The sequence below is a fragment of the Delphinapterus leucas genome, chromosome 2 (genome assembly GCF_059928025.1).
Source record: "Delphinapterus leucas isolate spDelLeu-1000000601 "Yukka" chromosome 2, BTC_Dleu_Yukka2, whole genome shotgun sequence".
NCBI classification, from domain to species: Eukaryota; Metazoa; Chordata; class Mammalia; order Artiodactyla; family Monodontidae; genus Delphinapterus; species Delphinapterus leucas.
In genome coordinates this window covers 119,781,125-119,800,689 of record NC_143130.1, presented here as the reverse complement: position 1 = coordinate 119,800,689, position 19,565 = coordinate 119,781,125, and the positions used below count along the sequence as shown (strand labels likewise).

Genomic DNA, 19,565 nt, shown 5'->3' with positions numbered 1-19,565 from the left:
GACATGTTGTTTCAAGTAGATTTTACCTTAAAATTATTGAGACATATGGTAAGTACGTTGGCTTTTTAAGTATAACTTCGAGTTTAGTGTATCTTTGCCAGATGGATAGCACTAGTTTTTCAGCACAATTTATGAAAACACTCATTTTATAGATACTTTATCTTAGTATTTGTGAGGAAAATGATCATCTGATTGCAACAGTTTCCTACCTCATAAACTGCTTCATTGGATGTCATCAAAGTTTACTTTGAAAAAATATTCAGAGACCATAGATACATACACACACATACATACGTATATATGCTCTCTGAATATTATGTGTGTGTGTGTATATAAACAGACAATGTCTAGAAACAGATAATGTTGTTTTTTTCTGTACTTTATTCTTTGAAATGAGATTCATCATTAAAATAATAAGATTCATTTATGCTAAATAAATGAAACTTCCCCTTTCACAAATGAAGACAGAATTAGTATTGTAGTTAGCAAAAAGAAATGAAGACCTCAGAAAGAGACCAGCTGTTTACTCAGGGATGGCAGGAACAACATGCCAGGTTCCAGGATCTAGTCTTGAGCTTCACAGGTCCAGAAACACCATTATTCCATGGTCAGATTCTCAAGGACTGCTTAATGCTAACCAAACTCATGAAAGATTATATTGATATACTGTGAAGTCTATTTGTTCACCACTGTATTTCCAGCCAAGATGAAGTCACAGGGACCAGATTTTCTCTCCTGCCTGAAACAGCAAGAACAGAAAATGAACAACATATATGAAACCACAATTTTTAAGACACTGGACATAAGACAAGGAGGGAGAGTCATACCTGAGATGGAAAACAAATGAGATGAGCCCTATGGATTGCCCCAGGTCACTGGCTTGAGAGAGTTTCCAGGGACACACAGGAGAAATCCAGTTGACTCCCTCAACCAGTGGACTCCCTGGGTTGAGAAGGAGCTGAGAGGCCAGGGAGGGCAAGGCACCTAGAGCTCCCAGGCCATAGCACCAGAGAAGGAGAGAGCTGCACAGAGAGAGACACCTAAGGTCTGCAGAGGGACGCCTCAAGTATTCAGCTGACCTGAGCACATATGAGGAAACAAGCAAGGCCTGGAAACAGCTGTCCGAAGGATTCAAGGGATCAGTGCTGGGCAGTCATGCGGGGCTGGGAACAGTGTCTGTTCCCACCAGCCAAACTGGGAGGCCTCAAAATGCGCAGGGTGGAAGAGACCTTCAAGATGGCGGAAGAGTAAGACATGGAGTTGACCTTCCTCCCCACAGATACATCAGAAATACATCTACACGTGGAACAACTCCTACAGAACACCTACTGAATGCTGGCAGAAGACCTCAGACTTCCCAAAAGGCAAGAAACTCCCCCACGTACCTTGGTAGGGCAAAAGAAAAAAGAATAAACAGAAACAAAAGGATAGGGACGGGACCTGCAACAGTGGGAGGGAGCTGTGAAGGAGGAAAGGTTTCCACACAGTAGGAAACCCCTTCACTGGCGGAGACAGGGAGTGGCGAGGGGGAAGCTTCGGAGCCACGGAGGAGATCGCAGCAACAGGGGTGCGGAGGGCAAAGCGGAGAGATTCCCGCACAGAGGATTGGTGCCGACCAGCACTCACCAGCCCGAGAGGCTTGTTTGCTCAACCGCCAGGATGGGTGGGGGCTGGGAGCTGAGACTCGGGCTTCGGAGGTCGGATCCCAGGGAGAGGACTGGGGTTGGCTGCATGAACACGTTGTGAAGGGGGCTAGTGCACCACAGCTAGCCGAGAGGGAGTCTGGGAAAAGTCTAGACTTGCCTAAGAGGCAAGAGACCATTGTTTCAGGGTGCGCGAGGAGAGGGGATTCAGAACACAGCCTAAACGAGCTCCAGAGATGGGCGCGGGCTGTGGCTATCAGCGCGGACCCCAGAGACGGGCATGAGATGCTAAGGCTGCTGCTGCAGCCACCAAGAAGCCTGTGTGCAAGCACAGGTCACTATCCCCACCTCCCCTCCCGGGAGCCTGTGTAGCCCGCCACTGCCAGGGTCCCGTGATCCAGGGACAACTTCCCCAGGAGAACACACGGCACGCCTCAGGCTGCTGCAACGTCATGCCAGCCTCTACCGCTGCAGGCCCGCCCCACATTCCATACCCCTCCCTCCCCCCGGCCTGAGTGACCAAATCCCCCTAATCAGCTGCTACTTAACCCCGTCCTGTCTGGGCAGGAACAGACGCCCTCAGGCGACCTACACGCAGAGGTGGGGCCAATGCAAAGCTGAACCCCAGGAGCTGTGCAAACACAGAAGAGAAAGGGAAATCTCTCCCAGCAGCCTCAGGAGCAGCGGATTAAATCTCCACAATCAACTTGATGTACCCTGAATCTGTGGAATACCTGAATCGACAACGAATCATCCCAAAATTGAGGCAGTGGACTTTGGGAGCAACGATATATATGTTTTTTTCCTTTTTGTCTTTTTGTGAGTGTGTGTGTGTATGCTTCATTGTGTGGTTTTGTCTGTATAGCTTTGCTTTTATCATTTGTCCTATGGTTCTGTCTGTCTGTGTTTTTTTGTGTGTTTTTTTTTACTAAGTTTTTAGTGCTTGTTATCATTGGTGGATTTGTTTTTGGTTTGGTTGCTCTCTTCTTTCTTTTTTTTCTTTTTTTATTGCTCTTTAATTTTTAATAATTATTTTTTATTTTAATAACTTTATTTTATTTTTTATTTCTTTCTTTTTTTCTCCCTTTTCTTCTGAGCCGTGTGGCTGACAGGGTCTTGGTGCTCCAGCCAGGTGTCAGGTCTGTGCCTCTGAGGTGGGGGAGCCGAGTTCAGGACATCAGTTCACCAGAGACCACCCGGCTCCACATAATATCAAAGAGCGAAAGCTCTCCCAGAGATCTCCATCTCAGCGCTAAGACCCAGCTCCACTCAATGACCAGCAAGCGACAGTGCAGGACACCATATGACAAACAACTAGCAACACAGGAACACAACCCCACCCATTAGCAGAGAGGCTGCCTAAAATAATAATAAGGTCACAGGCATCCCAAAACACACCACTGGGCACAGTCCTGCCCACCAGAAAGACAAGATCCAGCCTCATCCACCAGAACACAGGCACTAGTCCCCACCACCAGAAAGCCTACACAACCCACTGAACCAACCTTAGCCACTGGGGGCAGACACCAAAAACACAGGGAACTACAAACCTGCAGAAAAGGAGACCCCAAACACAGTAAGATAAGCAAAATGAGAAGACAGAGAGACACAGAGCAGATGAAGGAGCAAGATAAAAACCCACCAGACCAAACACACGAAGAGGAAATAGGCAGTATACCTGAAAAAGAATTCAGAGTAATCACAGTAAAGATGATCCAAAATCTTGGAAATAGAATGGAGAAAGTACAAGAAACATTTACCAAGGACCTACAAGAACTAAAGAGCAAACAAACAGTGATGAACAACATAATAAATGAAATTAAAAATTCTCTAGAAGGAATCAATAGCAGAATAACTGAGTCAGAAGAAGGGGTCAGTGACCTGGAAGATAAAATAGTGGAAATAATTACCACAGAGCAAAATAAAGAAAAAAGAATGAAAATAATTGAGCACAGTCTCAGAGACCTCTGGGACAATATTAAATGCACTAACATTCGCATTACAGGTGTCCCAGAAGAATAAGAGAAAAAGAAAGGGACTGAGAAAATATTTGAAGAGATTATAGTTGAAAACTTCCCTAATATGGGAAAGGAAATAGTTAATCAAGTCCAGGGAGTGCAGAGAGTCCCGTACAGGATAAATCCAAGGAGAAACATGCCAATACACATATTAATCAAACTATCAAAAATTAAATACAAAGGAAAAATATTAAAAGCAGCAAGGGAAAAGCAACAAATAACATACAAGGGAATCCCCGTAAGGTTAACAGCTGATCTTCCACCAGAAACTCTGCAAGCCAGAAGGGAGTGGCAGGACATGTTTAAAGTGATGAAAGGGAAAAACCTACAACCAAGATTACTCTACCCAGCAAGGATCTCATTCAGATTTGAAGGAGAAATTAAAACCTTTACAGACAAGCAAAAGCTAAGAGAATTCAGCACCACCAAACCAGCTTTACAACAAATGCTAAAGTAACTTCTCTACGCAGGAAACACAAGAGAAGGAAAAGACCTACAATAAAAAAAACCCAAAACAATTAAGAAAATGGTAATAGGAACGTACATATTGATAATTACCTTAAATGTAAATGGATTAAATGCTCCAGCCAAAAGACATAGAGTGGCTGAATGGATAAAAAAACAAGACCCATACATATGTTGTCTACAGAGACCGACTTCAGACCTAGGGACATATACAGACTAAAAGTGAGGGATGGAAAAAGATATTCCATGCAAATGGAAATCAAAAGAAAGCTGGAGTAGCAATTCTCATATAAGACAAAATAGACTTTAAAATAAAGACTATTACAAGAGAGAAAGAAGGACACTACATAATGATCAAGGTATCAATCCAAGAAGAAGATATAACAATTGTAAATATTTATGCACCCAACATAGGAACACCTCAATATATAAGGCAAATGCTAACAGCCATAAAAGGGGAAATTGACATTAACACAATCATAGTAGGGGACGTTAACACCCCACTTTCACCAATGGACAGATCATCCAAAATGAAAATAAATAAGGAAACACAAGCTTTAAATGATACATTAACAAGATGCACTTAATTGATATATATAAGGCATTCCATCCAAAAACAACAGAATACACTCTCTTCTCAAGTGCTCATGGAACATTCTCCATGATAGATCATATCTTTGGTCATAAATTAAGCCTTGGTAAATTTCAGAAAATTGAAATTGTATCAAGTATCTTTTCTGACCACAATGCTATGAGACTAGATAGCAATTACAGGAAAAAAATCTGTAAAAAATAAAAACACATTTAGGCTAAACAATACACTACTTTATAACCAAGAAATCACTGAAGAAATCAAAGAGGAAATCAAAAAATACCTAGAAACAAATGACAATAAAACACGACAACCCAAAACCTATGGGATGCAGCAAAAGCAGTTCTAAGAGGGAAGTTTATAGCAATACAATCCTACCTCAAGAGACATCTCAGATAAACAACCTAACCTTACACCTAAAGCAATTAAAGAAAGAAGAACAAAACCCCCAAAGTCAGCAGAAGGAAAGAAATCATAAATATCAGATCAGAAATAAATGAAAAAGAAATGAAGGAAACAATAGCAAAGATCAGTAAAACTAAAAGCTGGTTATTTGAGAAAATAATCAAAATCGATAAACCATTAGCCAGACTCATCAAGAAAAAAACGGAGAAGACTCAAATCAGTAGAATTAGAAAAGAAAAAGGAGAAATAACAACTGACACTGCAGAAATACAAAGGATCATGAGAGATTACTACAAGCAACTATATGCCAGTAAAATGGAAAACCTGGAAGAAATGGACACATTCATAGAAAAGCACAACGTTCTGAGACTGAAGCAGGAAGAAATAGAAAATATAAACAGACCAATCACAAGCACTGAAATTGAGACTGTGATTTAAAAATCTTCCAACAAACAAAAGCCCAGGACCAGATGGCTTCACAGGCGAATTCTATCAAACATTCAGAGAAGAGCTAACACCTATCCTTCTCACACTTTTCCAAAATATAGCAGAGGGAGGAACACTCCCAAACTCATTCTACGAGGCCACCGTCACCCTGCTACCAAAACCAGACGAAGATGTCACAAAGAAAGAAAACTACAGGCCAATATCACTGATGAACATAGATGCGAAAATCCTCAACAAAATACTAGCAAACAGAATCCAACAGCACATTAAAACGATCACATAACCACGATCAAGTGGGGTTTATCCCAGGAATGCAAGGATTCTTCAATATATGCAAATCAAGCAATGTGATAAACCATATTAACAACTTAAAGGATTAAAAACCATATGATCATCTCAATAGATGCAGAGAAAGCTTTTGACAAAATTCAACACCCATTTATGATAAAAACCCTCCAGAAAGTAGGCATAGAGGGAACTTACCTCAACAAAATAAAGGCCATATATGACAAAGCCACAGCCAACATCATTCTCAATGGTGAAAAACTGAAACCATTTCCACTAAGGTCAGGAAGAAGACAAGGTTGCCCACTCTCACCATTATTATTCAACGTAGTTTTGGAAGTTTTAGCCACAGCAATCAGAGAAGAAAAAGAAATAAAAGGAATCCTAATTGGAAAAGAAGAAGTAAAGCTGTCACTGTTTGCAGATGACATGATACTATACATAGCGAATCCTAAAGATGCTGCCAGAAAATTTGTAGAGCTAATCAATGAATTTGGTAATGTAGCAGGATACAAAATTAATGCACAGAGTTCTCTTGCATTCCTATACACTAATGATGAAAAATTTGAAAGAGAAATTAAGGAAACACTCCCATTCACCATTGCAAGAAAAAGAATAAAATATATGGGAATAAACCTACCTAAGGAGACAAAAGACCTGCATGCAGAAAACTATGACACTGATGAAAGATATTAAAGATGATACAAACAGATGGAGAGATATACCATGTTCTTGGATTGGAAGAATCAACATTGTGCAAATGGCTGTACTATCCAAGGCAATCTACAGATTCAATGCAATCCCTATCAAACTACCAATGGCATTTTTCACAGAACTAGAACAAAAAATTTCACAATTTGTATGGAAACACAAAAGATCCCGAATAGCCAAAGCAATCTTGAGAAAGAAAAACGGAGCTGGAGGAATCAGGCTCCCTGACTTCAGACTACACTACAAAGCTTCAGTAATCAAGACAATATGGTACTGGCACAAAAACAGAAATATATATCAATGGAACAGGATAGAAAGCCCAGAGATAAACCCACACACATATGGTCACCTTATTTTTGATAAAGGAGGCAAGAATATACAATGGAGAAAAGACAGCCTCTTCAATAAGTGATGCTGCAAAAACTAGAAAGCTACATGTAAAAGAATGAAATTAGAACACTCCCTAACACCATAAACAAAAATAAACTCAAAATGGATTAAAGACCTAAATATAAGGCTAGACACTATAAAACTCTTAGAGGAAAACATAGGCAGAACTCTCTGTGATGTAAATCACAGCAAGATCCTTTTTGACCCACCACCTATAGACATGGAAATAAAAAGAAAAATAAACAAATGGGACCTAATGAAACTTAAAAGCTTTTGCACAGCAAAGGAAACCATAAACAAGACGAAAAGACATCCCTCAGAATGGGAGAAAATATTTACAAATGAAGCAACTGACAAAGGATTAATCTCCAAAATTTACAAGCAGCTCATGCAGCTCAATATCAAAAAAACAAACAACCCCATCCAAAAATGGGCAGAAGACCTAAATACACATTTCTCCAAAGAAGATATACAGATTGCCAACAAACACATGAAAGAATGCTCAACATCACTAATCATTAGAGAAATGCAAATCAAAAGTACAATGAGGTATCACCTCACACCAGTCAGGATGGCCATCATGAAAATATCTACAAACAATAAATACTGGACAGGGTGTAGAGAAAAGGGAACCCTCTTGCACTCTTGGTGGGAATGTAAATTGATAAAACCATTATGGGGAACAGTATGGAGGATCCTTAAAAAACTAAAAATAGGACTACCATATGACCCAGCAATCCCACTACTGGGCATATACCCTGAGAAAACCATAATTCAAAAAGAGTCATGTACCACAATGTTCATTGCAGCTCTACTTACAATAGCCAGGACATGGAAGCAACCTAAATGTCCATCAACAGATGAATGGATAAAGAAGATGTGGCACATATATACAATGGAATATTACTCAGCCATAAAAAGAAACGAAATTGAGTTATTTCTAGTGAGATGGATGGATCTACAGTCTGTCATACAGAGTGAAGTAAGTCAGAAAGAGAAAAACAAATACCGTATGCTAATACATATATATGGAATCTCAAAGAAAAAAAAGGTTATGAAGAATCTAGGGGCAGGACAGGGATAAAGATGCAGACGTAGAGAATGGACTTGAGGACACGGGGAAGGGGAAGGGGAAGCTGGGATGAAGTGAGAGAGTTGCATGGACTTATATATACTACGAAATGTAAACTAGATAGCTAGTGGGAAGCAGCCACATAGCACAGGGAGATCAGCTCAGTTCTTTGTGACCACCTATAGGGGTGGGATAGGGAGAGTGGGAAGGAGACGCAAGAGGGAGGGGATATGGGGATATATGTATACGTATAGCTGATTCACTTTGTTATAAAGCAGAAACTAACACCCCATTGTAAAGCAATTATACTCCAATAAAGATGTTTAAAAAAATTGTAATGCAAAAAGAAAAAAAGAAAAGAAATGCACAGGGTATTGAGAGGTGTACCCAGAAGGTGTTTGCCTCTGTATTGCAGTATAGTTAACCCTAGTCTGAGCACTGCTCAGGTCCCACTTGTTAAAAGTAAGACCCAAATGGATGAAACTGTTTCCAGGTAATTTGACTGCCTCCCAGAATAGACGATCTGGGAGGTCAGCTTAGTGATCAGACTGCTTAGTGAGCGTGGATGAAAGCAAAGGGGAAAGTGCAGTCCGGAGGGCTGGGTCGCCCAGGCAAACTGTACCCACCTCCCCTGCCGAAGCACAACTTGACACTTCTCCAGGGACCACACGGCCTGTCCCCGAGGTCCAGCCCCTTTCCTGGGGTAAATCCAACCAGACTACCAATTTCAAGGTTCCACTTTATAGGTTATATATAGCATATTAATTTGGATTCAAGATTTTATATTCAAGTTTCCCAAAGCCTTGACTGACTACGAATGTTTTCAAACCTCTTAAGTCACACATTTGCATGACTCTGGGTAGGTGACATCATTACACGTTGACCCTCCTAATTTCCTCCTTAGAGTGTAACCTCATGTCTTATGTGATAGGGTACCTTTATCACATCTCTGCACTAACTAGTGTTGTGGATGAGAAATATTAAGAAATATCATGAAGGAAGTAAAAGAGTAGTGCTCTATAGAAAGGAATTAAAGTAACAACTAACCTACTAGTTCTTAAGAATATAGTTGTAGTATAATGTCTTCTAAGCTTTGCACATGGGAGGCATCCAGTAAATATTTGTTGAATGAATGAATATTTTTATTTAATATTGGTTTCAAACTATAATGACATTATGTTATTTACTATTATTGAAAATCCATTTTAAAAGATTTTAATATTTCCTTTCTTGAGATCATATTTTATTTTATATTCAGTAAATTAGACTTTGGTTGCAAAGGTAGAAATTAAAACAAGATTTTTTATTTTTAGTTTGAAGCACTATTTGCTTATTAGAATATGTAATATATATTATTCACTACTTTAATATTTATTTGGTCGCGCTGGGTGTTAGTTGCAGCAGGCGGGCTCCTTAGTTGCACCTCACGGGCTCCTCAGTTGTGGCATGCGAACTCCTAGTTGTAGCATGCGTGTGGGATCTAGCTCCCAGACCAGGGATCGAACCCAGGCCCCCTGCATTGGGAGCACAGAGTCTTATCCACTGCGCCACCAGGGGAGTCCCTGTTCATTACTTTTGAATTTAATACGTTAACAACTTATCTCTGATCTGTGAGGCTTCTTTATTTGTAGGAACCTGAATCACTTCATCCTAGCCATTCACCAGAATCTTCCAGCCAGACTGCTGATGAGTACCAACCAGCTGGTGGTAGTTTTTTTAAAACAGTTTTAAAGATGGGGAAATGAAAAGCCTAGAATTGCCCCGAAGTGTAGACTTGGAATTGCCTGTGAGAATTGCTTAGAGTGACAGGTCAAGTCTATGTCCCCACACTTCTCCTTTGAGATCTCAGTTTGTTCCTTAATTCTTTGTCATGACAGAAAGTCAGAAGGAAAAAAAAATGCATCCTCACACTGGAAGGGAGCAAGGTAGTGAGGCATTCTGTGAGGTCCATCATCTCCCAGAACTTTCCCGAACCCACATAGACCCCTTAGAGCAGTGTTTCCAAAGTATGGGTCATGACCTGTGAGTCCTGAAATCAATTTGATGGGTCACTAGATGTAGTGGTTCACCAGAAAATTTTCTGATGAAATAGAGTAGAAACAGAATGCATTACACATAGTGAAGAGCTAAACATTGTTTTACAGCAATGTTTTGTTTCAGTTATAAATATGAGTGTGTACTACATGTGCATGTGTACCTGTGCTGGGTAAATAGATTATGATAAATATGGTAAATAGTAGATTGTGGTCAAAAAAGTTTGAAATCTTCTGCCTTAAGGGACTCAGCTTCCAAGGTCAGGGAAGGCAAGAAGACCTCAGCAGAAAGAAAACTCTATCACAGAGAACCTCTTTCCAAACCACTAAAATATCATGGCTCAGCAGTGAGCAGTACAGTGTAGTGTAGTGGTTAAGAGCATACCCAGGCTTTGGAGATAGACTTAGGGAGAAATCTCAATCCTTGCGTTCACTAGCTGCAGGACAGGTATCTACAAGTGGGAATCATGGTTGTACTCTTACCTGTTACCTGGTGATGTTGTATGGATTAAATGCAGTAGCACATCCAAAGGCCTTAGCATGTTTCCTAGACCACAGCAAGCTCTCATGAATGATACCTGTACATAAGGGATCGATGGTTCCTTTAGTATCCAAAGTGAAGAAAGGAAATGGAAACTAAGATTTTCTGAAAGTCTCCTATGTGCCAGGAATGTCAAGAAATCTTACTCAAGTTCTCTTATTTAAGGACTACTCTAGAAGTTTTGTGTTCTTCAGTGTTAGAAAGGTCAAGCTATGCCTCCATAGCTAATTCAGGATTCAAACCTAGGACTGCTTATGTCAAAATCCACGCAGGGTGATTATCAAAGAATAGTTACGATGATGACCATGAAAAGGAAGAAAAAATAAATTATTTTTTAAACCCAAGATCATAACCCTTTTCCTTTTAATCGTTTCTAGTGCATCACTCATCAAACCTGTTGTGGCTCCTGGTGGTATTATTTGAACACTAGGATAGTTTCAGGGTTATCACCATCCACTGGAATGTTAGACCAAGAAGACAGGGGTTTCTCTTTGTTTACTGCTGCATCCCCAGTGCGTAGAACCAAGAAATATTTGTTGAATGAGTGAATGAATGAATTCCTGTTCTACAGAAACCTACACCCATAGTTGGTTTAAAGGAACATAGCACAAAAATAGTTGCTGAGTCTTTAAGAGAATCCATCTATCTGGTGATGGCAATGACTCTGGAACTGCCCAAAGACACATGAGAGCCATGTTTACATGGAACTACCTCTTTGTAACAACAGAATATTATTTGGCTCTCAAACCTATATTTATTTCTTGCCCCATAGTACTGGGTTATAAAGTAATAGAGTAGAAGACATATTAAGACCATAAAATACCCAGGCCATTTCTGAGGTCTTGAGAATCAGACCCCAGCAGGACCTAAGAGTGTGTTTTATCAGTGATGTTGGCCGCTACCTAACAGAGGACCCCAGGAGCAAACCATCATGTTCAAGCAGATCGTTGTCCAAAATATATAATATAAAAAGAGAGGAGAAAACTTTATTTGGAACATATTCTACAAAGTGATTGATTAGATTTGCCTCCATTGAAATCCATTTACAGAGAAAATTATATTAAACATCATCTACTGAAGGAACCAACAAAATCTTCATCATCGTCAGATTTTTAAGGAAGGAATAAGCAGCTCTCTTTCTTCACTGAGGTTGAGGACAGTCTTACTTTCAGGCAGGGGATGGACTAGATGTCCTTGTTGGGTCCTTCCCTAGTTTATCATGGCATCTTCGTCATCATTGAGTGTTTAGAAATCCCATGGAACAGTAGAGATACACAGCAGTATAAATGCAAGTTAAAGCTGAGAAGTGGATGTCTTTTACAAATGGGTTAGAAAATTGGGCATTCACTAGGAAAGCAGGCCATAGAGAAAACATAGGAGACCAAAGATTTCAGGTCTCTATGCCTATAATTTTGAATCACTGCCATAAAAAAGGGGTCTATTGATGTCTGGGGAAACTGAAAATGGTCATGGTAAATGGAAGCTGTATGGTTCATTTACTGCTATAAAAGATTCCATCAGCTCTTCTGTAGGCTATTATAGCTGCATTTGAAAATGTGAATGTTCAAGTAAGATTCAATAGCAACTACCCAAGACTGGATTAAAAACTGTGTTTGATGGTTTATCATTTTTTAGAATGCTGGTGAATATAATGATTTACTAAAGAAATTTGAGTCAATTAAAAGGTTTGTTGCAGGAAATTGTTATAAATCTCTGGTTTGGTTTTGTTTCACAGTTTTTCACCTTTGAGCAGTACAAGAAATTGCTAGGATATGTGTCACTGTCACCAGCATTGGTAAGTGAGAGTATTTATTATACTTAAGTGTGTGTGTTATTTCATACAGCAAAATCTGGAAACAAAAGCCCTTTTGATTCCCCAAGCTCAGCTACTAAAATATGAATTCGAGTTATTCAATGTTCAGCTACTTGTTGAAAGCCATCTTCCTAATAACTCACAATTTGGCCATTTTATAGCTCCCAGTGATGAATTTATGATAATAATGATATATGTGGAAAGGCCCATATGAGATGTGGTCAAGAATATAAAGAGTACATTTGTCAAAGACTCTTTTGAAGCCAAAGCATGTGTATGTTTACATACATACTGCACATATCTATTTATGTGAAAGTCACTGTACCTAAAATTATTTCCTAACAGGTCACTTTTGCAGCTTTTGCTCAAGCTGTATTAACTATAGGACTTCAGGTCACTCTGTGGTCAGATGCAGGCTGAGGGGCCTTTTATAGTTGGGGAGAACAGTGATCTTACAATGACACATCTCAACTATTACATGAAAGTCATTTGGTGATTTGAACATTTGCTGATGCCACTCCTTTCCTTCTTCGTGATTTCGCTGCTTTTCACAAAACAAGTTAAATAATATTGACCAAATAGGTTCTATCAATATGCATGCAGCGAGAGCCCCAGAGAGAGCCAATGCACTAATTTCTCCCCCAAACCTGCAAAGCAAAACAAAACTAAACTAAACTAAATCTGCATTGGCCCTCCAATTGGCAATGTGTCTTCCAACGTCCAGGAAGATACCCCAGTTTACCTGCTGGAATGCACCTTAGAACTCAGCCAGAGGGGCAGAGTTCTGAGCTTCAACTCTTTCATTACTTTATTTCTGAAGATTCATTAAGAAGAAGTGGCTACTATTTAAAAAATCATACATACTCCCTTTCTAGGAAGGATCCAATTAAGAAACCTAATAGTGTCACTTTGTTTTATGACAAAGAAACCTCTGGTCCAGCCTCCTGCTTAAACAAGGGGGCTGTGAAGCGGCCTCTCATGGAAGGAGAAGTGGTAGCATGAGTCCTGAAATAAGCTGAGATTTTTTTTTTAATTCCTCAGTGTCTTCCCTGACTGTCTCCCTTTACTTTGAAAACATCTTGTTAAAAAGAGGATTAAAAACTTCCTAGCAGGGCTTCCCCGATGGCGCAGTGGTTAAGAATCCGCCTGCCAATGCAGGGGACACGGGTTCAAGCCCTGGTCCGGGAAGATCCCACAAGCTGCGGAGCAACTAAGCATGTGCGCCATAACTACTGAGCCTGTGCTCTAGAGCCTGCGAACCACAACTACTTAAGCTCGCGCACCTAGAGCCCATGCTCTGCAACAAGAGAAGCCACCACAATGAGAAACCCGTGCACCACAGTGAAGAGTAGCCCCTCTCTGCAACTAGAGAGCCCGTGCGTAGCAACGGAGACCCAACACAGCCAAAAATAAATAAATAAAACAAATAAATTTTAAAAAAAAAAAGAAGCCAATTCTAAAAAAAAAAAAAAATCTTCCTAGCAAAGGAAAGTAAAATACAGTTTCCAGAGGGCCGTGGCTGATCCTGTGTCAAGCATTGGTACCATGTGAGAGACTGCACTTCTGTCTTGAGAATTCAAACAGAAAAGCATTTGGCTACTTCAGCTCCTCTCACCGAATTCATGCAAACTGTATACAGTTTTTCTCTTTTCTTGAACTCATTTATTACAGTTTCTTTTTGATACAGCTAGACACTTAAACAGCCATTAAATGTCCCCTAGTGCTCTTACATGAAAAGCCTGGGAGGCTGGGAACCCAACAGTTACCGCTGGTCTCTGGAACAATCTGAGTAACATGATCCGCTGATAGCTGATCAATTCTTTTGACGAGGGACTGCTGAACACTAGTTCTGACAGCAAATGTAGCTGAGTTTTATAGAAGAACAAAAAAGTGAATTACTTGGAAGATTGCATATAGTAATAAAAACTTGAACATCTGGATTTTAGCTTTTTCAGTCAGAAGAGTTTGGGACTAGTATTTTTTTTTTTTCTGCCTTTGGATTCCATGATGGAAGTCTGAGGTAAATGAATAAAATATTTTGTCTGTTACCCTATACAAATATGTTTAAAATTGAAATAAAGGGGCATGAAAGGAAAACATTAGTTATTCCCTCTCTCCTAGAATCTGTATACAATCCCATTCTTCCTCATCATGCAACAGTAACAATGGTTTTGTACAGCACTTTACAAAAGGCCTTCACACATTATTTTGACCCTCAGAATAACCTTATTAAATCAAAGATTAGATATTGTTGTCTCCATTTTACAGATGAGAAAACAGTGGCTTATAAAAGACTCAGTGATTTTTTTTTCATGGAAAGGCATTTTATTTTAAATATAGCAGTGTGTACATGTCAATCCCAAACTCCCAATCTATCCCCCTCCCCTAACCTTCCCCCCCGACCATAACCATAAATTCGTTCTCTAAGTCTGTGAGTCTGTTTTGTAAATAAGTTCATTTGTATCATTTTTTTAAGATTCTGTGTGTAAGTGATATCATGTGATATTTGTCTTTCTCTGTCTGACTTACTTCACTTAGTATGATAATCTCCATGTCCATCCATGTTGCTGCAAATGACATTATTTCATTCTTTTTAATGTCTGAGTAATATTCCATTGAATATATGTACCACATCTTCTTTAAAAGACTCAGTGATTTAAACACAGAGCTGCAGCTAACACAAACGGTGTTTTTGTGTGGATTATGAAAAGGTGCCCCTTTCTCCTGACTGATGCCTTTCTGGCTTCACAAGTAGGGTGCAGGCTGATTTCAGCCTCCACATGTAACTTTGTGCCCAAACTACTGTACATGGCATCTCTGGTCACACAGCCAATAAAGTGGCAAAACCAGAACCTAAACCCAGACCTCCTGGCTCTGGATCCTGCCCTTGTTCCACCTTGCCTCCCCTTCTAAGGTTATAGAACATTCCTTTCTCCCTTTTCTCTTTTAGTCTCCTACTTTGAAGAAATTAGAGACTCCGAATACAAGCATCTCTTCTTTACTCTTCATTGACTTTTTTTTTTCTCCTAGTTGTATACAGTATTACCTCTTCCCCTGAAATTAGAGCTTCAGCACCAAAGAATTATTTTTTTCAGCATCTCTTTTGAAGGTTTGAGGCTTTGTTTCATTTTGTTTTCCTGCTGTGTGTGTGTTTGTGTGTGTGTGTGTGCGTTTTAATAGTTGTGGTTATTTTTGATACAAAGTTTCTGAAAATCCTTTAAGCATTCTACTCAGTGGAAAATTCTAGAAAGTTGTTCTTTCCTACTGCAGAAGTTCTTAACAGATGACAAATAAGAACCTGATACACAGCCACCTTTTTTTTTTTTTTTTTTTTGAGGTACGCGGGCCTCTCACTGTTGTGGCCTCTCCCGTTGCGGAGCACAGACTCCGGACGCGCAGGCTCAGCGGTCATGGCTCACGGGCCCAGCCACTCCGCGGCACATGGGATCTTCCCAGACCAGGGCGCGAACCCGTGTCCCCCACATCGGCAGGCGGACTCTCAAGCACTGCGCCACCAGGGAAGCCCCACAGCCACCTTTTGATAAATGTTCTAGATTTTATCTGAGCCCTTCAAGACAACCTATTTATCTCTGACCTCAACTTTTATTCCTCAGCTTCTAGGTCTAGAAGAATAGGGCAATTATCAGTTTAAAAAGTCAGATAAAGGATTAATTTTAAACTGTTTTTTTTTGTTTCTTAATCTCCTAGAATAATGACTCTAAGAATATGGCTATACATTTAAATATTTTTGGCTATACTGTTTGGTTACCTGAAATTTAGCTTTTTATAAGCATTTTATTCGTGGTTCTCCTCCTTGAATTTCTTATATGCTCAATAAATGTATTTAAGTAGATGTTTAAAAATGAAGCTCTCCTTTTTTGAGTCAAACTCTCTTTTAGTTGTTACATGTGCAGATGTTTTAGTATCCACCTTAAATAAGTAAAACAGCCTTTCTTTTCATTAAAGGACAAAGTCATTGTTGATGGGGCTTTGACATTTTATTTTGAATTGTTAGGATGTGGTTTGTGGCTTCTGTAATTTCTTCTTCATGAATTGTCAGCATCTAATCAAGATCTGAAGCTGTTTAGTAATGGTATGTGGTGCATTTATGTGAGTTTCTCCATTCTCATTATAACATTCAGCTGCACAGTGTAATGAGTAGGATGTTTAACCCCATACACATGATGACTTGTTTTAAAGTATTGATTGACTTAATTTTTCTAGACCTTTGCCATTGCTGGATTGGGATCTGGACTAACAGAAGCCATTGTGGTCAACCCTTTTGAGGTAGTAAAAGTTGGCTTGCAAGCCAATCGGAACAAATTTACAGAGGTAATCATTTAATGTTTTCCTGTTGTTGATGGAATGTAAAAATTATTTTTCAGAATATAATGTCAGATTATGAACCCAGCCCATAGCCACTTGTTAAAGCCATAGTAACTTATTGTTAAGGAAGTAGCATAAGAAAAAGTCAAATTTCTTCCACAAGGAAAGCGTTAACAAAAATGCACTGAAGTCTGATGGACACCGTAAAGCAACCATACTCCAATAAAAATTAATTAAAAAAAAGTCTAATGGACAAACACATGTTTAGACATTTTTATTTTAGAGTTGTAATGTAATCTATAATGACTTGTTTGGCTATGTTTTCTGTGCTTTTGGCAGAACTTCTATAGCAAAAACCACTAGGATGATAATATTGCTGTGCTTTAAAAAAAAAAAATTATGAATTCATTTGTAAAATTACCTGACTCCACACACTGCCCTCCCCCCAAAATTCTGATAATCTGTCAAGCTTGTCTTTTAGTTAAATCTGAATGAGCATACTACTAAACCTGTGTAGACGTCACCACTTGGAAATGATGGGTCTTGACATTTAGTCACTGGTACATGATGTTCCATGAAGACAGCTTGCCTTGGTCTGTGCTGCCTTCACTTCCTCGAAGTTGCCAAATAATTCCCTTTAAACCACCAAGTCCAACTGTTCTTGTTTTATTCTTTTGGGTGCCAAGCCCAAGGTAGGGAAAAAATAAGGGGATTGGCAGTCCAGGTCCTTTCTTAGCATTTGAATTTACTTCCACAACTGGGTAGCATGGTATAAATTGGGTTGGAGTATCTGCTGACCTGAATTTCTCCATAGAAAAGTTTCCCTGCCTACTACTTAAGCATCTGCTAATGGGTGGAGACCCCCCCCTCACTCCCACCCCACTTCCTGCCTGCTGCTACTGCCTGAGAGCTCCCTGGCAGCTTCTTGAGCAGGGGTGTGGGAACGGAGAGGGGCCCCCTACTCACCTGTAACTGCCAAGAGCTGCGGAGGACAGGGTTGGCCTGCTACAGCCGATGGTATCTACTCAGAGGATGTCAATCCTAATTAAGGAAGATTTTTTTGTTTTAAGTTTCAAAAGATTGTCTTAATTGCAGAGATATATAGCACTTCAGAAAAGGTTGAAAAATCCTGTATTGCCCTAGTCTCTGTTTCTGTTTTGCTTTTTCTCTATTCTTCCTTGAATGATGGGAAAAGATGGCAAGGACCAGGAACAAATAAAAAGAAACACTTTTAAATGTCCTGTCAATATGGAGCATTAAAGACAACCCCCATGGAATCTGCTCAAGGAAAATTTGGCTGGGAGAATTACCAGCTAGAAGAAAACTTGGGGCTCCCCATTCAGTGTCCCATTTTTACCCATTTGGAAGCTTGTCTTGGGACAGCAAGGAGTGAGCAAAAGAATACACAGGCCTGGGCTTCCCTGGTGGTGCAGTGGTTGAGAGTCCGCCTGCCAATGCGGGGGACACGGGTTCGTGCCCCGGTCCGGGAAGATCCCACATGCCGCGGAGCGGCTGGGCCCGTGAGCCATGGCCGCTGAGCCTGCGCGTCTGGAGCCTGTGCTCCGCAACGGGAGAGGCCACAACAGTGAGAGGCCTGCGTACCGCAAAAAAAAAAAAAAAAAAAAAAGAATACACAGGCCTTCAAACTGCAGTCCTTTATCAAGACAGCATGCAAGCAGAGGAACACAAATGGGACAGAGCACCAAGAAGCACTCACAGGAATGAAAATCGAAGTATCACAGCACCCCTGCTCATGCCTAATGTTCTTTTTCTCTCCTCTGCCCTCAGGGAGGTTCTACACTGAGGCCATGTAAGAGCTGCTAATGTTTTGCACATGCTGAGGCCTTGCTAGAACATGGTAAACACCTTCCAGCCCAACACAAGAATGCTACATGTGCACATGCTCCTATAGTTCATTGACACGAGTGTGGTCTGTGTAAATAGTTTATGTATATACAGCCATTTTTCTAAGTGGGGGAGGATGGGGAACTTGTTTGAGGTCGTTTCTTTTGCAGAATCCACTGAACTGGATTCATTGTCAGGTATTTACTTAGACAAAATAAAATCTATTAGGTACCTTATAAAATATTTGTCATATTACTTCAACTAGTCAGAACTTGGTGAAACAGAGATCACATAGGTCACACATGTCAGCATTTTATTTCCAGCAACTATCAGGATTCAGTAGCTGATCAGAGGTGGCACTTTATTGGTCAAAGGTGCCGATATTGATCAAATTGAAAAGTAGTTAGTGCATAGTCAGTCACCCAACATAAGGTCATGGGACTATGCCTATTACAAAAAAAATCTGAGTGAAAGGAATGACGTGATAAGAATAGCAAATTTCAAACTGACAAAGGATTAATCTCCAAAATATACAAGCAGCTCATGCAGCTCAATATCAAAAAAACAAACAACCCAATCCAAACATGGGCAGCAGACCTAAATAGACATTTCTCCAGAGAAGATATACAATGAGGTATCACCTCACACCAGTCAGAATGGTCATCATCAAAAAATCTACAAACAATAAATGCTGGAGAGGGTGTGGAGAAAAAGGAACCCTCTTGCACTGTTGGTGGTAATGTAAATTGATGCAGCCACTATGGAGAAGAGTATGGAGGTTCCTCAAAAAACTAAAATTAGAACTACCATATGACCCAGGAATACCATTACTGGGCATATACCCTGAAAATACCCTGAAAAATAATTCAAAAAGTGTCATGTGCCACAATGTTCATTGCAGCTCTATTTACAATAGCCAGGACATGGAAGCAACCTAAGTGTCCATCAGCAGATGAATGGATAAAAGATGTGGCACATA

At 40.0% G+C, this 19,565-nt stretch overlaps 1 protein-coding gene across 1 annotated transcript in view; it reads left to right on the top strand.

Annotated features, from left to right (window-relative positions):
- The window catches only part of SLC25A21 (solute carrier family 25 member 21), a 523,712-nt gene that overhangs the window by 451,726 nt on the left and 52,421 nt on the right, over nucleotides 1–19,565 (top strand). Inside the window, exons 5-6 of the mRNA XM_022570698.3 lie at nucleotides 12,338–12,397; nucleotides 16,640–16,747. Coding sequence (XP_022426406.1) covers nucleotides 12,338–12,397; nucleotides 16,640–16,747 — 168 coding nt within the window. The remainder of the gene's footprint in view (nucleotides 1–12,337; nucleotides 12,398–16,639; nucleotides 16,748–19,565) is intronic.